The 22,464-nt window shown below is 45.5% G+C and overlaps 2 protein-coding genes across 4 annotated transcripts in view; one reads left to right on the plus strand and one right to left on the minus strand.

Annotated features, from left to right (window-relative positions):
- Positions 1-22,464, minus strand: part of LOC132406513 (relaxin-3-like) — a 96,483-nt gene that overhangs the window by 52,396 nt on the left and 21,623 nt on the right. The window lies entirely within an intron of this gene.
- LOC132406512 (hemicentin-1-like) overlaps positions 4,755-22,464 on the plus strand; it is a 35,163-nt gene continuing 17,453 nt past the window's right edge. The window contains exons 1-2 of one of the 3 annotated variants that reach the window (XM_059992281.1): positions 4,755-4,963; positions 18,627-18,890. In XM_059992281.1, coding sequence (XP_059848264.1) covers positions 4,897-4,963; positions 18,627-18,890 — 331 coding nt within the window. In that variant the 5' untranslated portion in view covers positions 4,755-4,896. Of the gene's footprint in view, positions 4,964-11,989; positions 13,864-18,626; positions 18,891-22,464 lie in introns of those variants that run through there. The other 2 variants (XM_059992282.1, XM_059992283.1) reach the window with 2 other exon arrangements.

Raw genomic sequence — 22,464 nt, forward strand, 5'->3', positions numbered from 1 at the left:
TCTGATCCCTGGTGTGTCCCCCCCCCCTTTCTGAAGTCCACAATCAGCTCCTTTGACTTACTGTTGTTGAGTGCAGGTTTATTGTTGCAACACCACTCAACCAGCTGGTATAGTTCACTCCTGTACGCCCTCTCATCTCCATCTGAGACTCTGCCAACAATTGTATCAACAGCAAACTTATAGATGGCATTCAAACTGAGTAAACAATCAACATTTTGGGCCAAGACTCTTCCAGTGTGTTGATCCCTCCGGTACTACAAGTGATTTATTGGTAAAATTATTTAGAAACTTTTTCAAGCTGTCCCTGGTTAAAATCCCCCAAAATGATGGGGAAGGCAGCAAAATGTGCTGTTGATCACATCCAACAATTTGTCTCGAGCCTGCTTGACATTAGCCTGTAGTAGGATGTACACCACAACCAAAATGATCACTGAAATCACCCGGGGCAGATAAAATGGACGGCACGTGCCCATGAGGTGTTCCAGGTCTGGTGAACAGGACTGGGACAGCACCACCATATTTGTACACCACGAGGAATTGATCATGAAGCAAACTCGACCCCCTTGGCTTTGAAAAACCCAGCAGTGTGGTGTATGTAAAGTAAGAATTAAATGTGTTTCCTTCTTGGTATATGCTAAAATAAAATGGAAGGCTGTTAGACAAAAAAGTGTTAGTCTAAAGTGAGATTTATTGAGAAAGTTAAAGGAGTAGAAGTTGACAGCCTTGAGAGTGGATAATGATGAATACAGGTTTGTGTAGAGCAGATGAAGTCATTGTGGTGGAGCAGGTACCAAATGGTGTCATATCATGGGAAAGTGTGGGGCAAGAATTATGTCAGAGGTTTGAAGGGATCTTGAAGAATATAAAAAGCAGCAGTTTGTCTGTGCAAAGTGGAATTTTCTCTTAGACTGGGTCATGACTAGTGCTAGTTCTAAGAATTGGGGATAGATACAGGGGCAGAGAGAAAGTGGGGGGAGAGGGAGAGTGAGAGGGAAGGGGATAGGGAGAGAGGGGCAGAGAGGAGGGAGGGAGAGGGAAGGAGAGAGAGAGTGAGGGAGAGAGAGAGGAGGGAGGGGAGAGGGAGAGAGAAGGAAGAGCAAGAGAGAGGTGAAGGGGAGATTGATTGATAGATAATTATCAGATTTGTAGTTTGCTCAGGTATTCTGCAGCTCAGTGCATTTAGTGCATGATAAGTATCAGCTTGTTTTCTATGCGACATAACCATTTGCTTTTCTTTCGGTATTGCATTACAACTCTAATAAAGTGATCTCTTGTGATTTAACACGTAAATAGTGACTCCTTTGTTTGTGAATATCCCTTTCTGAACCAGAAAAGGACACAGGATGAATTTTAATTTTCTTTTCCCTTGCAGAGTAGTGGGGTAAGTTCATGAAAGACTTTCGTCTTGTGGAAGTTGTTTGTAACAGTTGCCTCTCGAGTTGGCTTAGGTGAAAAATTTGACAGTGGCTCAGAGATTTGTTGCACTGAAAGTGACTCACACAATTCAGCTCCCCGACTGGGTGCAAAGACAACTCACCCGCTGTTTTGTGACACATTGAGAGTTCTGGGCCATGAAGAAACTTACAGAGTTTGACAGCGGCACAAAGAGGCCCGAAACGTGCATTCAACCTTTCTCTAACAAGAGAAAATCTGCAGATGCTGGAAATCCAGAGTAACACACACAACTGCCGGAGGAACTCAGCAAGCCAGGCAGCATCTATGGAAAAGAGTAAAGTGGATGTTTCGGGCTGAGACCCTTTCTCTGGCTGTTGAGCAGGAAGAGTATTTCACTTGAAACAGTTAGAATTTCAAACTTTAAGAAAAGCTGATGTCTCAGAAAGGCATGGGAAGTATTTTGCCCATCTGGTGCCAAGGCTGAGATTGTGTGGATAATTTAAATGTTAGCTACTGCCTGTTATGCTGCTGGTGTTTAGGGCAGCAAGGATAATTTAAAAGGTTGCAATTTAATATGGGTTTTGAAAATCACAAATAGTTTAGATAGAATAAATAGGGTGATGTTGGTTTCAGTTGAAGATCTTAGAACCATAGAACACTACGGCACAGTACAGGCCCCTCAGCCCTCCATATTGTGCTGACCCATATAATCCTTAAAAAAAGTACTAAACCCACACTACCCCAAACCCTCTATTTTTCTTTCATCCATGTGCCTGTCCAAGAGGCTCTTAAATACCCCTTATGTTTTAGCCTCCACCACCATCCCTGTCAAGTCATCCTGGCACTCACAACCCTCTGTGTAAAAAAACTTACCCCTGATGTCTCCCCTAAACTTCCCTCCCTTAATTTTGTACGTATGCCCTCTGGTGTTTGCTATTGGTGCCCTGGGAAACAGGTACTGACTATCCACCCTATCTATGCCTCTCATAATCTTGTAGACCTCCATCCAGTCCCCTCTCATTCTTCTACGCTCCAAAGAGAAAAGTCCCAGCTCTGCTAACCTTGCTTCATATGACTTGTTCTCCAAACCAGGCAACATCCTGGTAAATCTCCTCTACACCCTCACCATAGCTTCCACATTCTTCCTATAATGAGGTGAACAGAATTGAACACAATACTCTAAGTGCGGTCTCACCAGAGATTTGTAGAGTTGCAACATGACCTCTCTACTCTTGAACTCAATCCCCCATGCATGAAGCCTAGCATCCCTTAGGCCTTCTTAACTACCCTATCAACCTGTGCAGCAACCTTGAGGGATGTATGGATTTGAACCCCAAGCTCCCTTTGTTCATCCACACTCTTAAGTAACTGACCACTAACCCTGTACTCAGTCTTCTGGTTTGTCCTTCCAAAATGCATCACCTCACACTTGTCCGGATTGAACTCCATCTGCCATTTTTCTGCCCAACTCTGCAGCCTGTCTATATCCTCTTGTAACCTCTGACCACCTACAGCTCCATCCACAGCTCCTCCAATCTTTGTGTCATCTGCAAACTTACTCACCCATCCTTCCATCCAGGTCACTTATAAAAATCACAAATAGCAGGGGTCCCAGAACAGAGCCCTGCGGCACTCCACTAGTCCAGGTAGAATACTTTCCTTCCACTACTACCCTCTGCTTTCTTCCTTTAAGCCAATTTTTTATCCAAACAGCCAAAGTTCCACTTATCCCATGCCTCACGACTTTCTGGATGAGTCTCTCATGAAGGACCTTGGAGAGAATGTTTCCTATAGTGGCGGAGTCTGGGACCAGAGCGCACAGCCTCAGAATAAAAAGAACAGAAAGGGAGAGTTACGTCTTTAGCCAGGGGTTGGCAAATCTATGGAATTCATTGCCAAAGACGTGGAATGATTATTGGTGTCAGGAGGGTAGGTTTGAATATCTCAGAAACTGCCCTTCTCCTGGGATTCTCAAAAAAAAAGTCTCCCATGTTTATGGAGAATGGTGCAAAAATACAGCCAGCGACAGTTCTGTGGACAAAAACACTTTGTCAATGAGAGAGGTCAGAGGAGAATGGCCAGACTGGTTAAAGCTGACAGGAAGGTGACAGTATCTATCTCAAATAATCACTTGTTACTACAGTGGTGCGTAGAACAGCATCTCTGAATGCACAACACGCTGGACCTTAAGGAGGATGGGCTACAATAGCAGAAGACCAAGAACACGCACTCAGTGAGGGTAAATCCATAAGCTTAGCTTTTACACATAGACTGAGGAAAAGAAATGGCAGATGGAATATAGTGTAGGGAAGGTCATGCATTTTGGTAAAAAGGATAAAGGCATGATTTTCTAAATGGGGCAAAGATTCAGAAACCAGAGGTGCAAAGGGACTTGGGAATCCTTGGCACAATTCTCCAAAAGTCAACTTGCAAACTGAGTCTGTGGGAAGGAAGGCAAATGCAATGTTAGCATTCATCTCGCAAGGACTAGAATATAAATTCAAGGAAGTAGTGCAGAGGCTTCATATGGCATTGGTCAGACACTTGGTGTATTGTGAGCAGTTTACAGCCCCTTATCTGTGAAGACATGTGTTGGCATTAGAGAAGGTCCAGAGGAGGTTCATAAGATTGATTCTGGAAGTGAAAGGGTTGATGTATGAGGAGAATTTGATGGCTTGCTGGAGCTTAGACGATTGATTCTCATTCAAATCTATCCAATATTGAAAGGCCTAGATAGAGTTAATGTGGAGGGGATGTTTCCTATGGTTGGGGAGTTTAGGGCAGAGCCTCAGAAAAGAGGGAAGTCCATTTAGAAAAGAGATGAGGAGGAATTTCTTTATCCAGAGGTTGGTGAATCCAAAGACTGTGAAGACAAAGTCATTGGGTATATTTATAGCAGAGACTGATAAATTCTTGATTTGTTGGGGTTGCAAAACAAGAGTGAGAAGGCAACAGAATGGACTTGAGTTGGGATAATAAATTAGCCATAATGAGGAGATTTGATGACCAAATAACCTAATTCTACTATGTCCTGTGGTCTTATAACCATTCAGTCCCTTGCTAATGAAAGAGTTGTCTCTTGTGTTCTAGTCAATAATTCCAGGCTTAAAACATTAATTATGTTTCTCTTTCCACTGCTGACCAGTTGAATATTTCCAACGTTTTCTATTTGTATTTAAGATTTCCTGCATCTTGACTAACATCTGAAGTTGTCGCTTTTACACCTACTAATTACTTCCAGCTGTTCCCGATTTTGGTGCAAGTGGGAAATGACACAGCAGATTATTGGCAGCAACAAACAAGAAGCTGTCAGCGTAGTAATGGGGACATCTCAAACAGCTTTTTAAAAGACAGGCGGTGCTCACCTTCCCTTCCAGTCTCTCTGGAAGCTCTGATATTTGAATCTCAAATATCGAAGGGAGAGGAGACCGGGACACTTCTGGATCAGAAAGCCGAAGAAGCATTTGTTTTCCGGAATTTTGTACCTGAAATCTTTGACGTATGGAGTTCGGACTCAGCGCGTGGACTGGATATCTTTGCCTTTTTACCTCGTTTTTTACTGTAGCAGGTACTTGCGGCATTTTTTTTTACGATTGGGTTTAACCGCGGTGCTGAGTTTTCTGTCTGGTAACATTTGTAGGGAGGTGTTAACCACACAAACGGTTGGGCAGCCCGGTGAGCGGAGGTATCTCCGCGACATACCTGACCTAGTTTGTCAAATCCGAGCCCTGAGCTCAGCGTGGATTTGGAGCTCACAAGAGGGGATATAAAGACTGACTCGCTAAGGCTCAGTTCTAACTCGTCAGCCGAGCGATTATCGCTTATCTTTTATCGTCAGTAGGTCGGCTGCACGGTTCGGCAAGGCGTAAAAGTCACAGCGTAGTAAATTGGAGTTTTGAATATCCCACCAACCACACCAGTAGGGAAATCATCTAAACGCAATCAAACTGACAACATAAGTCAAATTGAACGGGGAGATTGGGGAATCGGGTGCGATATGTAGCACGTTGTCCTAAAGGGTGGTGAGCAGGGTTCAGTGACAAGGTTTAAAGGAATTTGGATCCACGTTGAAAGCGAAATGAGCAGCGAGCTGACGCACCGAGAGAACGCGATTCTTGGCTTGTGTATAGTGTATGCAGGTACTGCTGATGAACTCGGGGAAATAATCACAAGCGGAGCCGAATCTTCAACCGTTTGCTGTATTCAATGTTTCTGGTAGTGAAATAAGCCCCTTTTAAAAATCTTTATTGACACTGAACTAAAGTTTTGTAACTATGAGGAATATTGAACAGCTAACCTGGCCACCCCATCATTTGCCCCCCTGGTGACCCAAAAACTCCGCGCAGAATTTAAACAATCGTCTTAAATTACCGAAATGTCAGAATGTCTTGTGTGGGAAGAATTTAAGGTCTTGGAACGTCTTTTTAGCTTTTCCCTCCAACTGCAGGTATGTGACACACTGGAGACATCCGATTCCCGGGAACACGAGACAGCGAGCCTTGTGTCCACTGGCCGGAGCCGGGTACCGGGTACGGGTTGCGGTCCTAAACCCACACTTGTCTGTGGTCAGTGGGCAGATATTACTGCCGGATTAGCAGAAATTACACACAGCTGCTCTCTAAACCGCACAGCACCTGACTTGGAAATATACCCAGTGGCCATTTTATTAGGTGCTTCCTACTTAGTAAAGTGGCCACCGAGTGCATGTTCGTGGTCTCCGGCTGCTGTGGCCCAACCGCTTCAAGGACGTGCGTGAGGTTATTATTGTTACTGTCGCCTTGAACCAGTCTGGCCGGTCACCTCTGACCTCGCTTATTAACAGGGCGTTGTCACACACAGAAATGCCCATCACTGGATTTTTCGGTGACTATATTGAGTGCAGATCGCAATTCCTTTACCTTCCCCTGGAATTATCTCCCTCACGGCATCGGAGGTACACCGTGTTTCAGGACGGGAGCCCACCACCACCTTCGGGGCAACGAGCGATGCACAATTAAACGTTGGCTCGGCTTTGGATGTGACAGGATGTTTGGTGACGGCTCCAGTGCAGACAGACGCAGCAACAGAATGAACTTAGACTGTACAGAATAAAAGTGGGGGAAAAACACTAGGCCAACAGGTTCACTAACCAAAACTCTCAAACTAAAGTAGGACACATACTTTCGGATGCTGTTCATAGACTTCAGTTCAGCATTCAACACAATCATCCCTCAGAAACTGATTGGAAAGCTGAGCCTACTGGGTCTGAACACCTCCCTCTGCAACTGGATCCTAGTCTTCCTGACTGGGAGACCTCAGTCAGTCCGGATCAGGAGCAGCATCTCCAACACCATCACACTGAGCACGGGGACCCCCCAGGGCTGTGTGCTCAGTCCACTGCTGTTCACTCTGCTGATCCATGACTGTGCTGCAACACACAGTTTGAACTACATCAACAAGTTCGCTGATGACACAACCGTGGTGGGTCTCATCAGCAAGAACTACGAGTCAGCTTACAGAAAGGAGGTGCAGCGGCTAACGGACTGGTGCACAGCCAACAACCTGTCTCTGAATGTGAAGAAAACAAAAGAGATGGTTGTTGGCTTCAGGAGATCACAGAGTGACCACTCTCCGCTGGACATTGACATTGACATTGAGATCGTTAAGAGGACCAAATTTCTTGGTGTTCACCTGGCGGAGAATCTCACCTGGTCCCTCAACACTAGTTCCATAGCAAAGAAAGCCCAGCAGCTTCTCTTTCTGCGAAGGCTGAGGAAAGTCCATCTCCCACCCCCCATCCTCATCACATTCTACAGGGGTTGTATTGAGAGCATCCTGAGCAGCTGCATCACTGCCTGGTTCGAAAATTGCACCATCTCGAATTACAAGACCCTGCAGCGGATAGTGAGGTCAGCTGAGAAGATCATCGGGGTCTCTCTTCCCGCCATCACGGACATTTACACTACACGCTGCATCCACAAAGCAAACAGCATTATGAAGGATCCCACGCACCCCTCATACTATCTCTTCTCCCTCCTGCCGTCTGGGTAAAAGTTCCGAAAGCATTCGGGCTCTCACGACCAGACAATGTAACAGTTTCTTCCCCCAAGCTATCAGACTCCTCAATACCCAGAGCCTAGACTGACACCTTACTGCCCTGTTTATTATTTATTGTAATGTCTGCACTGTTTTGTGCACTTTACGTAGACCTGGGTAGGTCTGTAGTCTAGTGTTTTTTTTCCCCTGTGTTTTTAGGTAGTTCAGTGTAGATTTTGTACTGTCATGTTCTCTCGTTTTTACTATGTACTGTACTAGCAGGTATGATCAAAACGACAATAAAATGTGACTCGAACACCGTCGCTGTGGCTTGGAAGTTATAAACGGTGGTGTAGCGGTTAGCGCGATACTATTACAGCTCGGGGCGGAGGAGTTCGGAATCCAGTTCCAATGTCCTCTGTGAGGAGTCTGCCCGTCCTCCCTGTGAGGGTTTCCCCCCATCCCCCGACCTGCTGATGGGTCTCGGCCCGAAACGTGGAGTGTACTTCTGCTGCTGGGCCGGGCCAAGATGGCCATTCACGGGTCGAGGCGGCGGAAGGTGGGAGACTCTACCCCGGGCGACTGCCTGCCCCTCGTCCAAGGATCGTGCCCGGCTGTCCCTGGAGAGGGGGCACGTGTGGCAATAGGTGCAGTGGGGGACTTTCGGGAGCGGCGCCTCCTCCCTGGGTATTAACTGTTTTATAGACGGTAGTAACCGTATTTTAATCTGAGTACATTTAATGTCTTGTAAATTTTGAATGTTTGTACCTTGTGTATATATGAGGTAAATAAAATGCTATAGTTTTGTCAAAAAACGTAAATAACGTAATTAAGACAGCCCCTTTGCAGCGTCAATCTAAAATCCAGGATTGTGGACAAATTTATGCAGTGAGTGTGTCCATCGCTATACTTCGGACAAGACTTGACAAGACTGAAATAGGAAGGGAGTTGAATGTCAGCACAGAGGAACCCCAATGGGCCGGGCCGTGCATTCTCCCGAACGTGACTGCCGACCCTGGTCAGTTGCCCGCCCGAGAGGGCGCCCGGACCTCGCTGCAGAATCAATGGCCGTGACAGTGCACCCCTCCCTAGATGCAACTCCCGAGGCGCCAGAGACCTGTGCCCTCCGGAAGTTCAGGATGTTGCATATCACAAGCCGGAGCCCAGAAACGTTCCTCTGGGCCATGCCCGCCCACCCCCCCCCCCCCCCCCCCCACCATTGACAAGGTAGGAGATTATGCCCATGTGGTGCTAGGTTCTTAGGAGGAGCTGCTCAGAATAGACTGGGGACCCATTCACCAAGTGGGGAAGAGGGAGGGAGGAAGGAAGTCACTGCCTTGAGTAGGGAAGCTTGGAATACTAGCTAGTCTTCATCGATGATGTCAGGCAGAGTCTGTAGGAGGCTCTGTTAATAGCAATCTCCACTTCAAATGGTCCCAGAAAGGAAGATCTCTAGATGCCAGTCAGACTTTTTCTTCTGGTGTAAGCAGCCTCACTTTTTGGGCATATTGTTTCCGAGCGTGCAACGGAGAGCCGTGGCATATCTCCACATGCGCTTGTATCGTTGAACCGATTGTTCAGCAGCTGAAATTCCCGGGTCAATATCTTGGTCAGGGAGGAGTGGTGGCTAGAATCCGTTTTGGCATTAAAAGGGGGGACCTGGAAGATGGTTAGAAGTTATTGTGAGCTATCTCTGCCCAAACCATTTGAGAGCTCGAGGTCACCGGTCGTGGTTCAAGGGTGGTTCACTCTCCCTCTAGCCAGTCGATTAGGTGTGAAAACCTGACAAGAGATTAACTGTAGCTCCCCAAGGAAAGGAGAAAACCTTCCAAGAATGGGACATAAACTGTGGTCATTGATTAGACATGAGGGAAGCCATGCAGCCTGAATACATGCTGAAGGAGGAAGGTGGTGGTTTGGCATTTTTGGCAGCTCGTGCGAGCTTGGGGAGCAATGAAGCCAGCTTCCTTGGAGAACCAGTCCACAGCTACCAGAAGGGTAGATTTCCCACCTGATGGAGGCAGACCAGTGATGAAACCCACCAAGAGGTGGTGAGGCACAGACAGCAGAGCAGCCGGATAGGGCAATGACATGATGTGCTCTTGTGGGCGCAAGTGGGACTGGCAGAGACAAAATCATGGACACCTTAGACCAGAGACCAGCACCAAAAAGATCTCTTTATAAATTCTAGGGTCTGTTGAATCCCCCGGATAGTCCACCAGATGGGAAGAATACCTCACTACAACACTCAGGTGCAGTGTGGTAGGGGAAAAACTGCTGGTTGGGTGATCCCTCACCGGGGCCAGGATCTGACTGTTGGGTCGCACCCTTCTCTGTTTCTGTTCCCCAGAACAACTATGCATGAGTAAAGAAAGATGGGCTTTGGGTTGGTGTTGCCCTCAGATGTCTAATTGATTCTACATGGCACAGAGTACATCGATGACCAGGGCCTGAAAACTGCAGGTGCATTGCCCAGACCAAAAGGTACTCATAGTGGCCAGTGGAAGTATTGAATGCTGCCTTCCATTTGACCCTTATCTGGTGTGAACCAGGTTGTAAGCATTGTGCAGATCTATCTTGGCGAATAGGGTTGGTTGAATGCAGGGGGCAAGCAGTGAAGAGAGTAGTGGTTCTTCAACATGTTGCTGAAGGGCTGATATTCAATGAAGAGGTAGCTTGCCATCTTTGCTTAAAAAGAAGCTGACCTTTTTGGAGACATTTACAGATGGATAAATCCTAAGGCCAATGCCTCCTTGATGTATTCTTCCATGGTCACCATTTCAGGATGAGACAGGGCAAAGAGCTGAACCTGGGTGGGGTGGGGAAACTGGAACTCAGTAGCCTGTCAATGATATGGTCATATGCCTGGTGTGCAGGCAAGGAGGTGGTCGTCGTCTTACTGAAGACCTCAAGAAGGTCAGCATATTCAGCTGGAACAACACCACACTAGTTAGCATATCCCCTCCTGTGCCAACATTGGCTTGAGCTGGACCCAGACAGGTACACAGGCATGCTGGTCCCTACACTAGGAGCACCTTGAGGGACCAATTAATCCATGGGTTGTGCTGAGATGGTCTGGGATGGCCAAGCACCAGCAGAAGTTCAGGTGAATCAACCAGGTACAAGGAGAGCTGGTCCTTATGGTTGCCTTCTAGCACAAGTTAGGAGCAATTCTGCGGAATGGTGGATTGCCGGTGCCCAGAGGCTGACCGTTCAGTGTCTTGACATCAATAAACTCTCAATTGTTGAAAGGGAGTACCCCGTCTCTGAGCCAGAGAGGTATCTCTGAGGTTCCTGGTTGCCTCTTGCTGACACAGTGCTTGGTGATGGCCCAAATGCAGAGGGTGAGAGACAACAGTAGAAATGAAAACTAAGTCAGAAACTAAAACTTAAGAACTCAAGCTAAATAAAAAAAGAATACATCAGAGGCTTTTAGGAGACACTTGGATGGGGTTGCCAACTGTCCCGTATTAGCCGGGACATCCCGTATATTGGGCTAAATTGGTTTGTCCCATACGGGACCGCCCTTGTTCCGTATTTCCCCTGCTAAAGTAGAGTGTTCCTATGAAACTGTTTGAAAGCCAAAATGGCATAAAGCGAAGAAGTAATTACTATTAACTTATATGGGAAAACTTTTTGAGCATTCCTAGACCCAAAAAATAACCTACCAAATCTTATCAAGTAGCACATAAAACCTAAAATAACACTAACATATGGTAAAAGTAGAAATGATATGATAAATACACAGCCTATATAAAGTAGAAATAATGTCAGCCAAAACCGATATGTAGAAAAAAAAATCGACACGTGTAAACACACACACACACACACACACACACACACACACACACACACACACACACACACACACACACACACACACACACACACACACACACACACACACACACACACACACACACAGCTTCATGGTCATCGTAGTCTTTCTCGAGGTAAACAAGTGTCCCGTATTTGACTGCTACTTTTGTCCCTTGAGTAGGCAATCCTATTGGATAGGCACATGGCCATAAAAAGAATGGAGGGATATGGACATGGTGTTCGTATCTCCCATCGCCAGACACTGCTACAGTACAGAAATTGCCCAACAACAAACCTTCATGAGGATCTGCTGCAGAAGCTACACGACCTTGGTTTGCTTCGGGGACCAGGTCTGCAGTCCTCTGTGTCACTTGATGCCGGGGGTGGGGACGTCGTAAACGCGCAAGTGGGCAGGGGTCCGTGCCAGGCTAAAAACAAACCCCAGCCGGCTCTCGTGTCCATTTTGCTCTCCAATGTCCGCTCCTTGGACAATAAATTGAACTACATCCGACTCCAGCGGACAACTTGGGAGTTCAGAGAATGCTGCGCTTTCATTTTCACGGAAGCGTGGCTTAGTGACAGAGTTCCTGACGCCGCCATTCAGCAAGACGGGCTCGCCTTGTTTTGGACCGACAGATGGAGCTCTGTGTGGTAAGACTCACGGTGAGGGAATGGTGCAAGAACTCTGCTGGTCTCTAGTTACTGCTCGTCGCTAGTGGAGTTTGTGACTGTTACATGCAGACCATTTCACTTACCACAGGAATTCACCTCTGTCCTTGTTGTCGGTTTGCACATTCCCCCCCAAGCGCTAATGCTAAGGAGACGCTTTGTGAGGTTATTAGCAAACTGCAGAACGCGCACCCTGATGGACTGTTTATTGTCACTGGAGATTTTAACCACGCGAATCTCAAGCAAGTGCTCCCCAGATTCCATCAGGACGTGGACTTTGCAATGAGAGGGGCGAACGCATTTTGGACCTTGTTTATACAAACACCCCAGCTGCGTACTGGGCAAAGCCCCGCCCCCACCTCGGTTACTGTCAGGCGCTCCAGACCAGTCCAGAAGCAGGTGAAAACCTGGCCAGCGGGAGACGTCTCTGCTCTTCAAGACTGCTTTGAGCACTCTGACTGGCACGTTTTCAGGGAGGCTGCAACCGATGGCGACTCTACCAACTTAGAGGAGTACACAGCATCAGTGACCAGCTACATCAGCAAGTGCATTGATGACGTTACTCTGTCCAAGACCATCACTACACGCGCTAACCAGAAGCCATGGATAACAGCAGAGGTGGGTGTGCTGCTGAGGACCTGTGACTCCGCATTCAGAGCAGGCGACAAGGCAGCCCTAACAACAGTGAGGGCCAAACTGTCCCGAGCCATCAGAGGGGCAAAGCGTGCACACACCTAGCGAATCCACAACCACTTCCGGGACAGTGGTGACATGCGGCCCATGTGGAAGGGCATCCAGGACATCACCAACTACAGGACAACATCACCTGCCTATAGCCGATGTGAGGAAAACTCTATGCAGGGTCAACCCACAGAAGGCTGCTGGACCAGACAATATCCCTGGTAGTGCTCAGAGGGTGTGCAGACCGGCTGGGATTTTCTCAATGATATCTTCAACATCTCCCTGAGTAGCACTGTTGTTCCAACGTGCTTCAAGGCTGCCACATGCCTATGAAGTCTTCAGTGTCCTGCCTCAATGACTACCATCCCATTGCATTCACATCCATCATCATGAAGTGTTTCAAGAGGCTCCTCATGAGGCATATCAAGACCCTGCTGCCCCTCTCATTGGACCCCCTGCAGTTTGCATACCATCCCAACCACACAACAGATGACGTCATCGCCACCACCCTCCACCTAGCCCTAACCTACCCAGACAAAGAAGACACATACATTTGAATGCTGTTCATAGACTTCAGTTCAGCATTCAACACAATCATCTCTCAGAAACTGATTGGAAAGCTAAGCCTACTAGGCCTGAACACCTCCCTCTGCAACTGGATCCTAGACTTCCTGACTGGGAGACCTCAGTCAGTCCGGATCGGGAGAAGCATCTCCAACACCATCACACTGAGCATGCCCCCCACCCCAGGGCTGTGTGCTCAGTCCACTGCTGTTCACTCTGCTGATCCATGACTGTGCTGCAACACACAGCTTGAAATACATCATCAAGTTCGCTGATGACACAACCATGGTGGGTCTCATCAGCAAGAACTATGAGTCAGCTTACAGAAAGGAGGTGCAGCAGCTAATGGACTGGTGCACAGCCAACAACCTGTCTGAATGTGAAGAAAACAAAAGAGATGGTTGTTGGCTTCAGGAGATCACAGAGTGACCACTCTCCGCTGGATATTGACGGCTCCTCCATTGAGATAGTTAAGAGCACCAAATGTCTTGGTGTTCACCTGGTGGAGAATCTCACCTGGTCCTTCAACACTAGCTCCATAGCCAAGAAAGCCCAGTAGCATCTCTACTTTCTGTGAAGGTTGAGGAAAGTGCATCTCCCACCCACCATCCTCATCACATTCTACAGAGGATGTATTGAGAGCATCCTGAGCAGCTGCATCACTGCCTGGTTCGGAAATTTCATCATCTCAGGTCACAAGACTCTGCAGCAGATAGTGAGGTCAGCTGAGAAGATCATTGGGGTCTCTCTTCCTACCATTACAGACATTTACATCACACGCTGCACCCGCAAAGCTAACAGCATTGTGAAAGACCCCACACACCCCTCATACAAACTCTTCTCCCTCCTGCCATCTGGCAAAAGGTACCAAAGCATTCAGGCTCTCACGACCAGACTGTGCAACAGTTTCTTCCCCCAAGCCATTAGACTCCTCAATACCCAGTCTAGACTGACATCTACATAATTTATTATTATATTGAAATTTGTCCTGTACTGTGCCCATTATCTTGTTATTTACGTACTTATTTATTGAACTGCCCTGCACTGTTTTGTGCACTTTATGTAGTCCCGTGTAGGTCTGTAGTCTAGTTGTAGTTTTTGTGTTGTTTTACATAGTCTAGTGTAGTTTTGTGTTGCTTCATGTAGCACCAGGGTCCTGGAGGAGTGTTGTTTCATTTTTACTGTGTACTGTACCAGCAGTTTATGGTCAAAATAACAATAAGAAGCGACTTGACTTGGAGGTAAGAGGGATTAGTGTTTGGGTGTTTTTGATTTGCTTTTTAGCTGATTCAGCACAACATTGTGGGCAGAATGGCCTTTTCCTGTGCTGTACTCTTCGGTGTTTTTTAAAAATCTAATGCCAGCAGCTGAGAAACAAGAACTTAATTCTGAATTAATACTGCTTCTTTGCAGCAGCAATCTAAGTTCTAATCTTCCTTCCTGGAACGTGGACCAAGGGAAGCAGGGAGCATTACCATCACTATGTTTCAGTTAACACCCAACAAGATTAAAACAAAAGGAAGGGAGTTAAATGCAGCTACAAATGTATCTTGATGAACTGGAGTGCACACTCACAAGCATGATTGCCAACCCCTTCTAGCTGCTGCCTGTGAGGACATCCAGATTCCACAGCAAAGTCTGGTTGTGAAAAACATAAGACCACCTCTAATCCATGATATGAAGTTCCGAACCTGGAATATCAGGGATGGCTAAAGGCTAATCTCACCAGTGACTGAGTGAATCGTGATAGAGACAAGACAGCAAGGTGGCGTTACCTTGTTCTGTATGTGGCCTTGTACAGTGAGTTACTCTGTGGAATATGCTCTAGCTTATAACCCTTTGGCTCAATTCAAATTGGAACCAGCACATTTGGGTCAACGGTACCGGCACCTCAACCCTGAACCTCGAGGGCTACAACTCTGATTGTGGAAAATCTCCTGGTTCACATTCCAATGGGAACAAAAGATGCCGATAAATGAGGGAAAGCTGGAAACACTCAGCAGGATAGGCAGCATCTGTGGAGAAACAGTTAACATTTCAGGTTTTGTACTCTTCACCAGAACAATTGTTATTTCTGAGCAGCATCAATGACAGGGTTAAGAAGGGACACAAGCCCCTCTTGCAAGGAGTGATGGTCAAGGAGCAGAGAAGTCTAACTCTAGCAGGATCCTTCTTTTTACAAAGTAATTGGAGCACAGTGACATTAAAATGGATACTCGTTTGTCAGAGAAACAAGGGCAAGGTGTCATGGTAACACCCATGGTGCAAGCATAGGCACTAGTTAGAGTGCACCTTCATCTGAGTGAGGGAGCACAAAGATGTCCACATCACCTGCCAACACCCAGCTCGCAGGATTAGCAGATCCACCTTTAATTTCAGTAAAAGGTGTAATCTTGTGCAGGCATGTCATTATTGTCCAATTCTTAAATGCTGCTTCGCTATCTTTGCTCAACCAGAAAAAGATCTGCATTTAAATAATATTTTATGGTTGTGCACAGTAGAAACGGTTGTTTAGAATGAGTTACCTCAACACATGTTGACTTGCTATTCCAGTACATGTAGTGATAACTTTTAAATACTGTATTTACAAGTAAAATTTTGACCAATTAATCATTAACTGCCAGGCACCTTGGAGATACATTTGATGCACAATATGAGGGAGAAATCTCTCATATTGTATTTGTAAGTTCACATTTCCCTCATTAACTTGGAAAATTAGTTTGTCATAAAAGCTGCACTTGCTGAGATGCACTTCACCTTTTGAATTATGTACATGCAGTAGCGCTATAGAATAACAGTACAATGGCTAATATTTTATTTATTGAGATACATTACTAAATAGGCCTTTCTGATGCTTTGAGCCATGTCACCCAGCATTCCCCCAATTATTCCTCGCTAATCACAGGGTAGTCTACAATGACCAATTAACTTGCCAACTGGTACATCTTTGGACTGCGGGAGGAAACCGGAGCACCTGGAGGAAACCCATGTGGTCACGGGGAGAATGTACAACCTCCTCACAGGTAGGGGTGGGATTGAACCCAGGTCACAGGTACTGTAAAGTGGTGTGCTAACCACTATGCTACCGTGCCACCTCATCTGGCTCTTGGGATGGGCAGAGGATCATATCTTCACAGGATACATTAGTTGGAGATTCCAGAGGGAAATCTGGCCAAGAAATTTGGGAAGGTTCACATACAGTTAAATAACGTTACGAATGTACCACAACTCTGAGGGGCCAAAGGGTACAAAGTAGCCCCCTCCTTTGTGAGAATCGCAAGATCGCTATTAATTTGGGTCTGGGACCCAGGAAATGAGAGAGAATCCTAAAGGTTTTTGGAATGTGTCCTGTCCTCAGCCAGACAAAGCCACGGATAACGACCATTGTTTCTTGGAGACAGAATTGTGTATTGAGTACTGTACTATTCATTGAAGCTCTCAGGGGATGACCAGAGTGGGCTGGTTGAGGGATTACATCATCCCAACCTGATTGACATCTGAGACCCCGTGAGTAAGGATAAAAGAGGGTCTGGGGAACAACCCCTTCAGACGCACCAGGAGAAACGCTAGAAATCCCGTGACAGCGTTTAATAGCGACAGCCGGTGGGGACTCGTGTGTGTGTCCATCCTTGCCCGGATGACGAGTTTTCCACGGAAGAACGGTTTAGCTAAAGGACCGGCTACACAAACGGAACTCTCGAAGGATCGACATCATAAAAAGGAAAAGCTGGCAAGTTTCTAAAATCTGTCTCTCTTGACTCCAACCAAAGGCTGCAGCCTGAATGAACTAAGTGACTTTGATATTTCCATCGGACAATACATTATCCCCTAGACAATGATCAGAGCTTATTTCTTATTGATTATTATTATACCCGCACTTTTAGATTTAGTATTGACAACGTATATTATCTGTATGTTTGCATTGATATTATTTTTGTGTATTTTTACTAATAAATACTGTTAAAAATGGTACCATCAGACTTCAACGGACTTCTCTATCTTTGCTGGTAAGTGACCCAGTTACGGGGTTCGTAACAATAAAAACAGCCAGAAACTTTTACTGATGCATGCTTGCTCCTCCACCATTGAAGCTGATGGAAACTCCAACATTATATTCACTTTAAAAGCCATTTAAGACATTACCTCTGGTACTATCAGTATGAATGTGCCTCTCATTCCTCACATATAATGACCTAACTTGGTGAGTCAGTTTACAGACAGAAGAATAACGTTATGATGTTTTTCACTACATATCAGTACATGTGACAATAATAAACCTGCGAAAGTATTAATTACTTCAGAGGTGAGTGTAGAGGCAGGGAGATGACTCTGCTGTTGCAATGAGTTAAGGTTCCCTGGGGACTGTTGTGGTTTCATGCTGTGATCAGTTTCTTGAAACACTTCATGATGGTGGATGTCAGAGACAGTAGCCAGTCTTCATTAAGGCACGTGACCTTATTCTTCGTAGGTACCAGGATGAAAGCAGGTGAAGTAGGGAGGGTTTAAAAATGTCTGCAAATACCCACCAGTGATCTGCACAGGTTTTAAGGACTACATCTGGGCCAGATGCTATACATTGGTTCAAACTCTGGAAGACTGCTCTAACATCTGTAACTGTGGGTGTAGCTGCATTGGAGGCTGCGGGGTGGGAGGTGAAAATCCATTCCTCTTTTGTTCAAAACATGCATTGGATGCACTGACTTCACAGGAAGAGATGCACTGTTGTTAGTGATGCTGCCTGACTTCCTTGTTATAACACAACTGACGGCTGGTCTAGGACTCAACTTTGGATTTTTACCATTCTTGATAGCTTTACGAAGCTCATATCTTGATTTCTTGAATAGGTCCAGGTCACCTGATTTGATCACCGCAGTCCTGTACTTAAGTAGGGAGTGGATCTCCCTACCATCCATTGGGGACATACATCAGGAGCACTGCGTACACAGGGCCCTTAGTATTATTAAGGATCCCACCCATCCATTCAGCAACCTCTTTGACTTTCTACCATCTGGCAGGAGACCATGATGCATAAAAACAAGAATGATCAGGATGGGAAACAGTCTCCTACCCCAGACGATTAGGCTTCTGAACTCCCTGCCACATCGTATTTGAAGTTTCATTGGTTAATCTGCTCTGTCCCTTACAAAATTTAATATTAATGCACTTTAGTTTGTTCTTCATGTGTAGATTTTATCCTTGCCTTATTAAGTTATCGTGTGTGTTTTGTGTGTTATGTGTACTACTGTGCTTTAACCCTCGTTCAGAGAAACATTATCGCGTTTCTACATACACGTATATAGTTAAATGACGATAAACTTGATTAACTGTTTCTCTCTCCACAGATGCTGCTTGTTATACTACATATTTCTCATATTCTGGTTTTATTTCTACTTTATCTGTTTTCAAAATCGGCTGGGGTTTTGGTTATTCATCATCTCAAAGCTTTGAATCTCTACACTCATTGTGATTTGTTCTCTTGTCAGAAGTGGGGGCTGAAGATTTAATATCGATACATGCAGAACCCCCCGCTGTGGAAATTGGACACCGTTTGGAAGTGACTTGCACTGCGATGTGTTCAGCAGCATCAATAGTAATGGAAGGAATAAAAGATCGAAATTCAACAATGCAAAACAACAAGCGGACCTACTCTGTGCCAAGTATTCAGTCATGGCATGTTAAAGTGACAAGTCAAGTGAGATGCTCAGCTGGGCCTGTACAGAGCACAAGTAAAGTGATAACTGTCTACAGTAAGTCAAAGAAACTTTCTTTACACAAAGGAAAAATGTAATTAATGGATAACCAGTTTATCAATGTGCTAATAATGCTCCTTTGAATCCAATAAGCTGGTGTTCAACATTTGCTGTCATATGGTAAAAGGGACTACTCCAAAGTAAGGACTACTGTTCTGGGTGTATGGACTCAATTTCATTCTGAATGCTATAGCTTGCTTTTATTGTTTGTATAGTTTTATTTTTTTTCCCTCCCTCTATGCTTTGGGTGTTGGTCTTTTTTTAAAAATTGGGCTCTTTTGGGTTTCTTGTTTTGTGGCTGCCTGTAAGATGAATCTCACAGTTGTATAATTTACACATTCTTTGATAATAATCTGCTTTGAATTTTGAAGAAAATAACTCAGCCAAAGGAGAAACAAAGTTTTCTAATGTGCAATTTTTTGCTCCAACATTGATGTATGATTTAGTATAGTGATGCATTTGTAACTGAGCTGCTTTTAAAATCCTTCCTGTTGAGGGATATGGTTGGCTTCAGTTCAATCCAACAACTTGGCTTATAATTTTATTTATTTATTTATTTTTATTGAGATACAGCGTGGAATGGAAACCTTCTGGCCTTTCAAGTCCCACTGCCCAGCAATCCCCCAATTTACAATGACCAATTAAACCTACCAACCAGTACGTCTTCGGGCAGTGGGAGGAAACCGAAGCACCTGGCGGAAACCCTCGTGGTCACGGGGAGAACGTATAAATCTCCTTACAGGCAATGGCAGGAACTGAAACCAGGTCTCCTGTATTGTAAAGCGTTGTGCTGACTGCTACACTACCGTGCCACTGTAATACATCACAGAGTAGGCCGTACTGCATCTTTGAGTTACGCTGCCTGAGCAACCTCAGCCCCAATTCAGCCTAACCTAATTACGGGACAATTAACAACGATCAATGAACCTACCCGGTATGTCTTTGGACTGAAACTGGAGCACCCGGGAAAACCAGCGCCTTCCACTGGGAGGACGTACAACGCTGGAACTGAACTCCGAACTCCAACACACCGAGCTGTAATACCGTGGCGCCTGCATAAAAGTACTAAGTATTCCATTCCAAGATACATTGAAAGTGTATCTGTCAGCCATCCCTCTGTTGGATTATAAAGCTTGTTGCCATCCTTTGTACTGCCTCAGGAGCTTTGATCAATGGATGGGTGGAAGAAAGAATCCATCTCTCCTTCAGATCTCCCTCGGGTATTACCGCCCTTGATTATGTGATCTACTTGGGTAACAATTTCTAATAACCCTTTTATAATGGACCCAACTTAATGAATTCCATTGTTAAGCATCGAAAAATAATGACACAGCATCTTTTTTTTTAATCTAATGGCCTAATGTGTTTATTTTACTCCTCCAGAGGAAATGGGACACAGACTACTGCCTTAAGAGCTCTGCTAATAAAATATTGTGTGAGTTTAACATTGCAATCTAATCAGCTTTCTATTGTTCCTTCTGTCATATATTTCCTTCCCTGGTTACAAAGTAGTGCGACTACTATTACTATATGTAACATTTTTTTATGAATGGCCTCAACCATTCTAACTCTTCTTCCACCAACTAATCTGTAATGTAATTTTAAACACATTAGTGATGTATCCAAAACACTTTACAGACAAGCTTCTTGATGTGATGATGAAGAGGCTTTCACCAGAGACATAGAAATGACATGTCTATTGATAACAGAGTCCCATGCCAGACCACACATCAGTAACTACGAACACTTAGCTGTCCTACTCTTACCTACATACAGGCAGAGGCGAAAGGTCAAAGAGCCAGAGACTAGGACAACAAATAGATGGTCATGGTGAGCTGAAGAGCAGCTACGGGATTGGTTGATTGCTTTGAGTTGGTGAACTGGGACATATTGAATGACTTGCCTGTGGATCCGAATGAATACATCATGATGGTCATGGACTTCATTAAAAGAGTGTAGATCAGTGAGACCCCACAAAATCATTGTCTTCCCCAACCAGAAGCCTTGGATGAACCATGAGATCTGCAATCTGCTTAGGACCAGATCAGGGGCATTCAAGGCTTCTGACCAGGAGAATTAAGAGGTTCAGGTTCACTCTCTGGAAAGCCAGCTCACGGGAGAAGTGTTCAATTCCAGATTAAACTTGAATCAACAAAGGATGCTCAACAGTTGTGACTGGCTTGCATACTATCACCTCTGATAAAGTAAAATTAAGTGACGTAGGCAATAACAGGGCTTCATTTTCGGATGAACTCAATGTCTTCTATGCTCACTTTAACCATCAAAACTTCCCACATCACAAACTCCCACAGCCCCTGATGATCCCGAGATAACAGTCTCTGAGGCTGACATGCGAACAGAATTCAGGATGGTGAAGCCACAAAGAGCACCTGGCCCAGATGGGCTACCTGGCCAAGAACTAAAAGTCTGTGCTGATCAACTGGCTGTAATGTTCACTGAGATCTTTAACCTCTCGCTTCAGCCGCCTGAGGTACCCACCTGCTTCAAGCAGGCTCTCTAAGAAGAATGTGGTAACCTGCTTCAATGACTTTCATCCAGTAGCACCTACATCCACAATGATGAAGTCTTTTGAGAGGTTGGTGACTTAACAGATCCTCTCCTGCCTGAGAAGTGTCTTGGATCTGCTCTAATTTGCCTAACAGAGCAACAGGTCCATAGCAGATGCCATCTCATTGGCTCTTCACTCAACCCTAGAACATCCAGACAGCAAAGATACATATATGCTCTTTATCAACTGCAGCTCTGTATTCAATACCATCATCCCCTCTACTAATCAATGGGCTCCAAGATCCTGGCCTCAATACCTCCTTGTGCAATTGGATCATTGATTTCTGCACTTGCAAGCCCCAGTCAACAACATCTCCCACATATTCTCCATTAACACGGGTTCACCACAAGGCTGTGTGCTTGACCCTGCTCTACTTGCTTTACAGTTATGACTGTGAGGCTAAGCACAGCTCCAATGCCATATTCAAGATTGCTGATGATACAACAGTTGTGGGCCAGCTAAATCAAAGGTGGTGACCAATCAGCATATAGGAGGGAGATTGAAAATCCGGCTGAGTGGTGCTATAACCTCTTACTCGCTATTGGCAAGAGCAAGGAGCAGACTATTGACTTCAGGAGGAGGAGACTGGAAGTCTATGAGCCAGTCCTCACTGGAGGATCAGTGGTAGCGAGTGTCAGCAAATTTAAATTCTGTTATTATTTCAGAGGATCTGTCCTGGGCCCAGCATGCAAGTGCAATTATGAAGGAAGCACAACAGTGACTCTACTTTCTTAGGAGTTTGCAAAGATTCGTCATGATAAACTGATAGATGGTTAGTAGAGAGTACATTGACTGGCTGTATCACAGCCTGGTATGGAAACACCAGTGCCCTTGAACAGAATATCCAACAATAAGTACGGCTCAGTCCAACACAAGTAAAGCCCTCCCCACCACTGAGCACATCTACTTGGAGCATTGTTGCTGGAATGTGGCATCCATCATTGGGGACCCCCACCATCCAGGACATGTCCTCTTCTCACTGCTGCCATCAGGAAGGAAGGA

This window comes from Hypanus sabinus, chromosome 16 (assembly GCF_030144855.1).
Source record: "Hypanus sabinus isolate sHypSab1 chromosome 16, sHypSab1.hap1, whole genome shotgun sequence".
NCBI classification, from domain to species: domain Eukaryota; kingdom Metazoa; phylum Chordata; class Chondrichthyes; order Myliobatiformes; family Dasyatidae; genus Hypanus; species Hypanus sabinus.